Source organism: Mixophyes fleayi, chromosome 2, assembly GCF_038048845.1.
Source record: "Mixophyes fleayi isolate aMixFle1 chromosome 2, aMixFle1.hap1, whole genome shotgun sequence".
Classification (NCBI taxonomy): Eukaryota; Metazoa; Chordata; class Amphibia; order Anura; family Limnodynastidae; genus Mixophyes; species Mixophyes fleayi.
This window is the reverse complement of record NC_134403.1, coordinates 228,843,684-228,854,652: the sequence shown is the minus strand read 5'-3', so window position 1 is coordinate 228,854,652 and position 10,969 is coordinate 228,843,684. Positions and strand designations below refer to the sequence as shown.

General features: G+C 40.7%; 1 protein-coding gene across 2 annotated transcripts; it reads left to right on the top strand.

The window, feature by feature from the left end:
- The first annotated feature begins 3,965 nt into the window (after positions 1 to 3,965).
- Positions 3,966 to 10,622, top strand: SRSF1 (serine and arginine rich splicing factor 1). 2 transcript variants are annotated; one of them, XR_012688101.1, is made up of 5 exons: positions 3,966 to 4,424; positions 4,955 to 5,184; positions 7,897 to 8,069; positions 8,845 to 8,948; positions 10,393 to 10,622. XR_012688101.1 is itself a non-coding variant. In XM_075195571.1 (4 exons), the coding sequence occupies exons 1-4, from the start codon at positions 4,231 to 4,233 to the stop codon at positions 8,465 to 8,467; spliced, it is 792 nt and encodes a 263-aa protein (XP_075051672.1). In that variant the 5' UTR covers positions 3,966 to 4,230; the 3' UTR covers positions 8,468 to 8,547. The 2 variants fall into 2 exon arrangements, 1 of the variants encoding a protein (XP_075051672.1); XM_075195571.1 differs by lacking the exons at positions 8,845 to 8,948; positions 10,393 to 10,622 and adding an exon at positions 8,273 to 8,547.
- The last annotated feature ends 347 nt before the right edge of the window (positions 10,623 to 10,969 follow it).

Here is a 10,969-nt window from a genome sequence, read left to right as displayed (position 1 = left end):
GTCTGATGCAGTAGAGATTTCAGCGGGGACTTTGGAATTACAAATTATTTTGTACTTTTACAAGCAGGGACTTTGGAATTAGAAATTATTTGGGACATTTACAAGTATTTTTAGATTAAAAGCTGCTGACAACAGATGAAAACATCAAATTGGTAACTATGTTGGGGTTTATTATTTTTAATAAAGGTATGTGGTATGAATGAGGGTGTTTAGTGTATTTATTGGGGTTTTATTATTTGTATGAATAGTACGTAGTTTTAATGGGTTTGTGGTACTACATGTCTCAGCCAGCCATGGATGTCAGGGCATGTTGGCACTTGTGGTTCTCCAAGTGCCAGCATGCCCTAGCTGCCATGGGTATGCTGGTGCTTGTTGTTATACTAGCATCAGCATGCCCAGACTGTTTATGGCACCCTGGAATGGCTGGGCCTTGTAGTTCGACAAAACAAAATGGTGTCTGTTTGGTTTTTTTTACATTATTTTCGCCATAATTACCGTACTACTCACAGGCCACGGGGGTAGGAAGAGCGCTAGTGCTTTCAGCACTGGGCTGGTTATTTCTAGAGGCGGGGCCTGCTCATTTTTTTCGGCGGACCCCACAGTTTGGTGATGAAGAAGAGGGGGGGGGGAGAGAAAGGCACAGTTTTGTGATGAAGAAGAGGGGGAGAGAGAGAAAGACACACTTTGGTGATGAAGAAGAGGGGGGGGGGGAGAAAAGCACAGTTTGGTGGTGAAGAAGAGGGGGGTGAGAGAGAAAGGCACAGTGTGGTGATGAAGAAGAGGGGGGAGCAGCATTGCACAGAGTGATGAAGGGAGGGACAGCATGAAAAGTGTGAAGAGGGTCAAAAGCAGCATGGCAGAGTGTGAAGTGGTCAAAAGCAGCATGGCAGAGTGTGAAGGGGTCAAAAGCAGCATGGCAGAGTGTGAAGGGGCAAAAGCAGCGTGGCACAGTGTGATGAAGAGGGGCCAGGTGAAGGGGGGAAAAGCAGCATGGAGGGCGCAGTGTGATCATAAGGGGGCATAGCGTGGTTGTGATGAAGGGGCACAGTGTGATCATGAGGCACAGCGTTGTGATGATGAAGGGGCACAATAATGTATGTGTGATGGCACAGGGAGCTTTTGGCAATGTAGTGTGTGTGAGGTAGGTGGTGGCTAATTAATGGGTGCTATTTTGCTTGTGGGGTGATGGTGGGGCAATTTAATAGTGGGGACTATTAATTTAAGATGGGGTGGTTTGGGGGCTATTGAATGTGGGGGTGAGTTTGGGGAGAATGGGGTCTCTTTATTAAATGTGACTATGAATTATTTAATGGCAGTGATGGTTGCAGGAAATAGATATATTTCTGAAATGTAAATACTATTAATTTATTGCTGGGGCTGTTTGTAGGGAGGGAAATAGGTTTATTTATTAAATGGGAATACTGTTATTTTAATGTTAAAGCTCGAGGAAGGCCTAATTATTAATCGTGGGTCCTATTGATTTAGCTCCGGGGCTGTTTGGAATTATCTAAATGTACCCATTTTTTTCCAAATACTGACCCCAGCATTCCATCATCATCATCATTTATTTATATAGCGCCAGCAAATTCCGTAACGCTTTACATTCCAGGATCCAGACAAGCCGCAACTAAAGAAACCAGCAGCCACAGGTGGTGAAAGTGAGAACAGGTAGGAGAGAGCAGAAGAGCGTGTGAAATGTTGTGATTCTAGTGGGGCAATGACAATTTTTGGTGAGTGTTCTGTCCAATGTAAGGTGCAGGCCAAGACTGTGAACTTTTTCTGTACACATTGCATTCTTTCTATACTATATACTTGCCTACTTTCCACAAGTTTAGTCCGCGAGAGGGGCGTGACCAGGGGGCGGGGCTCAGCCAAACGCGTCATTTTGGACCCACCCCCTGCGACGAAAATGCCATTTGTCGCAGGTGGCAGGGCCAAAATGATGTGAATTGCGTCATTTTGGCCAGGCAATTGCGGGATGCGGGAGACTTGCCTGCTCTCCTGGGAGTCCATGAGACTGACGCGTATTTCGGGAGTCTCCCGGACGTTCCGGGAGACTTGGCAAGTATGCTATACTACACTGTGGTGCTAGATATCAGTCAGGTGTGCTTGGACATATGTCAAGCTCTGGCGAATTCAGGGCCTAGTGATTTTTACCTGCTAGCGATGCCCAATGGTGCATAGCCACGCCCAAAATTGTATGACCACACACACTATTAATTTTGTGCCACCCCTACCTGGGCCCTGAATTCCTCTTGGCAGCCCTGGGTGTGTCATTATGACAGGGGAACCACTGCCACGTGTCCCCCTGCTATAGTGCCACCCACCCCGGGCTGGTTTGCCTAGTGCTGGTTGCGTGAAAATCGGAGGGACCCCACGCAAATTTTTCCCAACCAGTAGTAGGCTGGCAGCACTAGGGTTAATAGAGGTCCGGCAGGGGGGGGGGGGCCCACGCATTTTCATTAAAAAACTTTTATGTTTTTAAACTTTTCACAGCCACGGGGACCTGCGGCTATATAGTCAGACAGTGTAACAGTGATGTGTTTACTAATCACACTGCTAGGATGCAGCGTGTTGTATCTGGCGATTTTCCAAGCAAACTCTCCTGAGTTTGCTTAATCGCAGCTTCATACATTTGAGACTTGTATAGCTAGAGTGGCAAACAGTCGGGACTTTGATCTCTATCGATTTTGTAAATAGCGATTTTGACAAAAACACATCTCCGGCGATTTAACACTAAATTTCACTTTTAATACATTTGCGAGATGAAACACCCGCAAGAAAATTCTGGATTTTCAAAATCGGAGATTGATACATTTACCCCCAGTAGTCAATATGTGGTCAAAATGATTGTTTTATTATATTAAAAGCACAATATCAAAATATAAGAAAATAAATATATTGATTTTGCAGCCATCAAACAGTCATTGGGTGGGAATTCAATTCCCCCCAGAATAGCTCAGCACTAAGTGTACTACCGTTAATACAGTAATTTTAACACAGATTTCTACTCACGGCTCAGGGAGGCGCGAGCAAAAAGCCGGAGTTGAAATTTCCGTATTAACGGTAATTATGCACACTATTACCGTAATATCAGCAATAGTGCACAGGCCGCGTTACTTTTTACAGTAACCCGGCCAATTGAATTCCTCCTATTATGTCTTTAATATGGCTCCCGCTCAGTAACAATAATCAGGTTATATGCTTTGAAATAATTTGTTTACATATTACACATATACATACTAAATCATAAACTATATATCTCAATAACAAGATATGTATAATACAGTATATTAGCAAGTAAACAAGATTTACACTGTAAATATTTGTGGAAATTCCACATATTTCAGTCTTTCAGTTAATATTACATCATGTTGGTTAAGTGTCATTTATTTTGTACTAATGGTTTTATTTTTTTATTAAGTTTTGATATAGCACTTACATATTTCACAAGCTTTATAGAGAATATTTAGCCATTAACATCAGTCCATGCCCCATGGACTTCTCCGTATAATGTTCATATTCTGTTTAGTTGTAAATTACAATTTATACTCTATTCCGGTATGTTTTACATTTAGCAGATTAAGTTTTTAAAGACCAGGTATTTATAATTTATATCAAATCTGGGTATTACTAAAAAAAAATTACAATTAAAGTTATATTGTCATGGATGTAAAAAATCTACTAAAAGCGGAATATTAGCTAATTTTGAAGTGAGAAACACACATAATAACCGCGTTCAGTTGTTTACAAATAACAAAGATCAAAGCAACGGCGTCCGAACGCAAAGCATTCTGTGAATTACTTGTGCTTTCAAATAATTCTCCCGCCAATCCGAACACGGATTGAACCCACCGATGTTCCACGTCATAAGCATCTCGGCATTGCTCCCACCCATTCGTGTGTGTGAACACAATAGAGAACTCAGATCTCCAGTATAAAATATTCAATGAATAGCAAACCCCTCTCTTAGTTTCGCGGGCAGCTTCAGTATCCTCCCTACTGTGTAAAGCACAGATAGATAGTACGCAGTGGTTTCGCGGAAGGTTACAAGCATTCTGAACAGAATCGGTATTAGTGCGCGAGGCGGTGTTCGAAGGAGAGCTTAAAGCTTCCGCCATTTTGTGCAGCTCATTCGCTAGTTGACCATCGGGAAGAAGTATTTGCTTCTACCTCGTCAGACTTTCTTTTCTCTCCCAACGCGTTTCATTTAAAGCCTTCAAGCTGGAGATGTCAGGAGGTGGCGTGATCAGGGGGCCGGCGGGCAACAACGATTGCCGCATCTACGTGGGTAATCTGCCTCCCGACATCCGCACCAAGGACATAGAGGACGTTTTCTATAAGTATGGCGCTATCCGAGACATAGACCTCAAAAACCGCAGAGGAGGGCCACCCTTCGCATTTGTAGAGTTTGAGGATCCTAGGTAATTAATTGATCGTTTGATGTGTTTATGGTGAGAATGAGTGTTTATAATAAGCTCAGGCACTGTCTCCACCCAAGGGAAGACTTTCTTAATATTTCCCATGCTTACAGCACCGGAATGGGCGCACTTGTATATTTTATTTTTCTTCACCTTTCCCGAAGCTACAGACATCGGTAGGTGAGCCGCTATACATGTACTACGTGCTATGTTTTGTTGGTGGTTGAAGGGATGGATGTCCAGCCATTGGCAGATGTACATCTACTATCCTACGCAGCCGCCCCCTAGTGGTTCCTTAGCGCTTTCCAGACGCATGCTGGGCCCTTTGTTTTCAAACCGCTTTTGTCTCGTTACGCGATTGCAGTGCTATTTTCATCCGTTTCGTCGATCTGTTGTAATAACGTGTAATTTTATTAATTTATAGTAAATTGATATATTGCCAACGCTTGCACACTTGAAATTTGCTTTTAATTATGGAGAATAAATCTGCGGACGAGCACGTTTCAACTGTTCCCCGTATTATTGTTCTCTAGGGACGCAGAAGATGCAGTGTATGGAAGAGATGGCTATGATTATGATGGCTATCGCTTACGTGTTGAGTTCCCACGGAGTGGCAGAGGGGCAGGAGGTAGAGGAGGAGGAGGTGGTGGTGGTGGTGGAGGAGGCGGAGGTGGTGGTGGCGGAGGTGGCGGCGGCGGTGGTGCACCACGTGGAAGATACGGGCCTCCATCCAGACGCTCGGAGTACAGAGTAGTGGTGTCAGGTAAGCGTGGTAGTTTTTTTTTTTATTATTTTTTTTTTTACACTATAAAACGTTAGTAGTGACAAATATCCCGCTTAAAACCGACTGCTAAGTCAAAATGAACGCTATGTACTAGCCAATTAATAACGCCAACGTATACATTGTTTAATGTCTATTTAAAAGTACATTTCCTGTTTTGTATGAGATCGGTGAGACAAACTTGGCAGTATTGTAATGTATTGAGGGCGGCTGTTCCTGTTTTGGGAAGAGGGTTGGAAATTTAAATAGCTGCTCTTTAATTTTTGTGATGGAATACACATTCCATATACTGCTGATATGCCCCTTCCCCCCTCCACACTCTCCCTGAAAAGCTTTTACATTTAGGTAGGATGATCTGTATTTATTACAACCCTTAGTGTAATATTATACTGTAGTGATATAATATTTGTAAGTTGTATAAAAAAATAAAAGCTTTTACAGTTACGTAGGATGAACACAATTTAAGTGTAGATATGTCCACTAGACTGGTTTCTATGGGCCTGATTCATTTAGGGCATGCCGGAATTAATCAAGCCACAGATCTCACGATCCATGGCCTGCTGAATTTTGTCGCAGGTCTTCTGTAGTACGTGGGCACTGCAGTTACATTTATACCTGTCAGTGCTTGCTGACCCTGTGGATCGATTGGCATTACAGTCGCCTGATCCACTGGATCTTTATGTAGAATAAAAAAAAAAGTTTGGGTTTCCTCCTTCCTAATGCAATTAAGCCTAGTGCTAGTTTCCTTGAAAGTGGGGGGGGGACGGGACATGCCCGGTGTTCCCCCATTTTCACCCAAGCTAGACCAACTAGCCGAGGTTGTTGCACCATAGCAGAGATCCTCCTGCCATAATGTCAAACCAATCCCGGGCTGTTCAGCACGGGGCTGGATTCTCTATAGAGTGGGTCTGCAAAAAAATTGTGTGGGTTTCTCCCTTAGCGAGACCCAGCCCCGTGCTAAAGGCACTATGGGCTCTTCCTGCACCCCTGGGGTGGTGGGTGTAGGGTGATAAAGTGGTATAAAGGAGAGTGTAAAACAGCATTTTAGTTGGGAACTACAAGTCCCAGCCTTAGCTGCAATAGACAGATTGGGCATGCTGGTGCTCTTAGAACTACGAGCACCAGCATACCTATGGCAGTCAGGGCATGTTGGCACTTGGAGGACCACAAGTACCAGCATGTCCTGTCACCAAGGGGGTTGCTGAGCCATGTGGTGCCACAAAAATAAAGTGGACAACCCTCTTTCAAACCACATTACTTTAACAAAAATAATAAAACCCCTAAATAAAGAACGCCACCCTCCTTATAACCACATATATTTATTAAAAATAATAAAACTCCATATACTTACCATCTGATGCCTTCATCTTTATGGGATCCAATCTTATAAGCTTTTACTCCAATAGGCTTGGAAGAAAAACCATACCAAAATATTTCAAAGGTCCTCTTGCTGTCCCCCCAAAAGACATGCTTAAAAACAATATTCATTCTTCAGTCACAACGACCCCAAACTATATCAGCAGGGTCCAGCTTAACAGAACAAGACACTCTTTACAACGGTCGCACTATAGTCTTCTAAGGGAGACCATCTGCCACAGAATGAAATATACACAGATGCGAAATCTATTTATATACTGTATGGGGATATCCCATGCTGTTAGAGGGGAACATCCTTCCCATGCTTCCCAGAGCGAGACATCAAAAACTTTTTTTTCAATCTATTTCTTGTGAAGTAAAGAGCCGTTCGACCCACTGACTACAGCAGCCCTCTGCCCAAATTCAACAGGCCATGGACCTCGAGATCTGTGGTTTGAGAATTCGGGCGCATGCAAAGCCTAAATACAGGTGTCAATTTCTGAGAGTGAGATACTTGGAATGCGTGCCGTAATGAATCGGGCTCATAGAACACACTCTGTGTAAATATCCATGCCTAAAATGTTATCACCCCACGTAAATAAAAAAAGATATAGCCATCTTCCCACTTGGAACGAGTAGAAAACACTCCACAGTGTAAATATCTGCTTAAAAGGCCTTAATTTCACATAAACAAAAATGATAATGCTGTTTTGCTAGAATAAATCAATGCATGTAAACATATTATTATATTTTGTTGCATTGTTTTTTTTATCAACAGGAATATATATTAAAGTGGAATTCATACTTTATTAAAATGTATTCGTAGAATGTAATTGTCTAATGTTACGGGGAACTTCAGCAGAGCAGTATAAACAAAGACTGTCCACTGTGAGCTTTCATAAATCTCATGTTGAAAACCATACCTACTGACCAATGTCTAGTAAGAGATCTTAATGCAAACTGATATTTTTATGAAATTCCAAATGTAACCATTTAGTGTGTACATTTAGCTAAATAATACATATTTAATCTAATCAACAATTTCCTTCAGAATATTACAATTGATTTGTGGTAACTAGAGAGCAAATTTAGCCATCAGCAACACAACTCACAATGGGTACTACACAATATTTAGATATAACTAAACTAGCCTCCAAAATCAAATTAGAATCAAAATTTACAGCAACTACATAAATGAATTGTGGTTTAGAATGTAACATTGATTATGGGTTTTTGTCTTCTCTTCTGTTTAGAGGCTATTGAAATTACTGCTTGTTCTATTTTATAGTGCAGCCTAATGGCCTAGCTGTTCCATTAACTACAGCGGTTTCTTTTCAGGGTTGCCTCCAAGTGGAAGCTGGCAAGATTTAAAGGATCACATGCGTGAAGCAGGTGATGTATGTTATGCCGATGTCTTCCGAGATGGTACTGGTGTCGTGGAATTTGTGCGAAAAGAAGATATGACCTATGCTGTACGGAAACTGGATAACACAAAATTTAGGTCTCATGAGGTAGGTATATTTCTCTGATTTATTCAATTTGCTTCATGGGTTTTATTAGGATATAAAGTTTATGGGTTGACAGGTAAGCGTAAAAATAGCTAACCAGAACATGGACTTCCATCATCTACATTCAAGTGTAGAGTTCATCTTGCCTGAAATACATAAATGGTTAAGCTTGGTTTGTTCAATCCCAGGTTCTATCTGTTTAATAGGGAGAAACTGCCTACATTCGTGTAAAAGTCGATGGCCCAAGAAGCCCAAGCTATGGAAGATCACGTTCTCGCAGTCGTAGTCGTAGCAGAAGCCGTAGTAGAAGCAACAGTCGCAGCCGCAGCTACTCTCCAAGAAGAAGCCGAGGATCCCCGCGCTATTCTCCCCGCCACAGCAGATCTCGTTCTCGTACATGAATAGTTGATTGATGCTTTTTTGTAGACCCTCATTGTATACGATTTCTTGATTCCGTACCTTTTTTTTTTTTTTTTTTTTTCTTTTTTTTTAAAAATGTTTTATTAAAAAAATTGAAGTGTTAACCCTTTTGTGTAGAATAGTCAGGATAATCATTATGCCTACATACTCCTGCTCAATTACTCCATGCTTGAAAGTGTATATTGACTGTTGCAGGGAGATTACAAGTTAGCTAGCCACTTTTCTGAAGCACCAGCGTTGGTGGTGGTTGCAATGGTTATGGCAGTGGGGATTTGGTTGGTTATGATATCTTAACTTTTTTTTTTTTCTTTGTGGGGAAATCTTATTTTACCTTGCCTTTTCATGTGTCTTTCTGTAGACATATCTGAAGAGATGGATTAAAGGATTATGGAGGACATTTCAATCATTTTAGGATTGTCAAATGGAGGCTTGAGGAGGATCAGATCAAATATGGAGGCCATGGTATGACTCCAAGTGTTATTGTGAGACAAAATTGGCAGTATTGAATTTATGCTGTGGTTCTATAGAATCATCCGGGTGACCTGAGGTGTTGCTTTAGTACTCATAACTTTAATCATGAGCTAATAAGAAATTGTCCACCACAATACACTTGTTTTGTGGACCTCAACCTGTCTAGAGCATAATATCAATACTGCTAACTCTGCATGTCCTCTGACTGGTAAACATTGCTTCTGTGTTTTTTTTTTGTTTTTTTTTTATATTGTAAAAATGTGAACTACAAACCCAACTGTTTCAGGTAACTTATTTTTCTAGTTTTGCGACCAACCTACTACCTTTACATGTGTATGTAGCCATGACATAAAAGTAGGTTTAGCGGTTTCAATTTGTATCGTAAGCTGCCAGCTGGTCCAGTTAATGTTCCCACCCAACTTCAGTGACTATGCTCATTTTGTGACTGACAAGGTTATAACAGACCTTAAATTTGCATTAGTGGTTTATACTGAAAAATGATGGAACAGTTTTTTATTTCTTTCCCTAAGAGCTGCTAATGCTACATTATAGAGCAGATCTTTTATTTTTTTTCATTTCGTGTTGATCAAACCTATGCATGACATTATATTGATCAGTGCACTTGGTTGACTTTGATTTTAAGCTGGACTGCCCCTAAACAGGGAACAGCAACATGTTAAGTGTTAGTGATGGAGGCATCTATTTTGTGAGCATGTGCCAGTATTTAGCCTATCAGTTTGCTAGAAATTGGTGACATGAGAGGTACCACCTAATCATGATACTGGTTCCTAGTTAATAAATAACATTACCTCCTGGAATGTTCAGCCCCCAAAATGAATTACCCCATGGTGTGTAACTGACAAGTCCATCTCTACACATTTTTTATTTTTTTTTTGTCAACACTTGTAAAAGACTTAGTGGGTAAATGTGTCTGGCTATTCCAGATTTCCTGTATTATAGGTAGTTTTTCATATAAATCTTTCGTCATAGGCTGCCTAAACAGTCACAGGAAATGTTTTCTATGCCCATTTCTATAAATTGCTAACAATGTCTTTTAAGTGTTGGCAAGTATAATTTTTTTTTTTTAGAACTAATTGTGAACTTGAAATGTTGCTGATCCTTCCTCCTTTTTTTTTTTTTTTTTTTTTCTTTGTAATAAACATAGTCCCCGTGCAGCATATTCTTTTCATTCAGGTTATGCCAAATATTCCAGTTGGGTTTTTAACAAATGCCACACAAGATAATAGATTTGTTTGGGGAAATGGAGTTGTTATCTGTGCATATCATTTTCTTTTTTTTTTTTTTTTTGTTCCTTTTAAAAAAAAAAAAAAAACAACAACAATTTTAAGACTGCACACATAACTGATCAGTTCCCAGAAACCTATGTTGATACTATCTAACTCTGCCTCTTTTTTTGGTTTTGCTGGTTATAAAGGTTTGGATTGGAGAGGGCTCACTGGATCCCAATCCTGGAGCTGGATCATTGGATTCAAATCATAGGAAGGAGTGAATAGGATAGGGAGGATGAATTACCAGGATTCATGGAGCGGGATCAGATAACAAGAACATAGGAGTGGATTCCTGCCCCATCTAAACCGCATTCATGTGGATTTTTTTTTTCCAATTGGCTATTGTCTAGATTTATTATTTTTTTTCCCCCTTTTTTCTAACAAGTGGAGCGCTTAGGATGCAAGAAGGAGGTGCATTCCTCCCTCCCCCCTCTTGTGTGTTTTTTTTTTTGTTTTTTTTTGAGCAAAGAGGAGGCCAGAGGCACGCTGGAGCCATCTCCTGGGAAGGATGCAACACGAATAGATGGTAATCAAAAAAGGGTTAAGAGGGTGGGTGGGGGTTTGACTAAATATAAAATTTAGTAAAGTATCTATAAATTTAACACAATGGGTGTTTTTAAATGGTTAGGATTTCAATTGGCTTGTGAGGATTTTGTTTGCTTCTGACAAATAAACACATTAAAAAAAACACCTTTGTGGCTTATTAGATTTTGAAGAGCCATA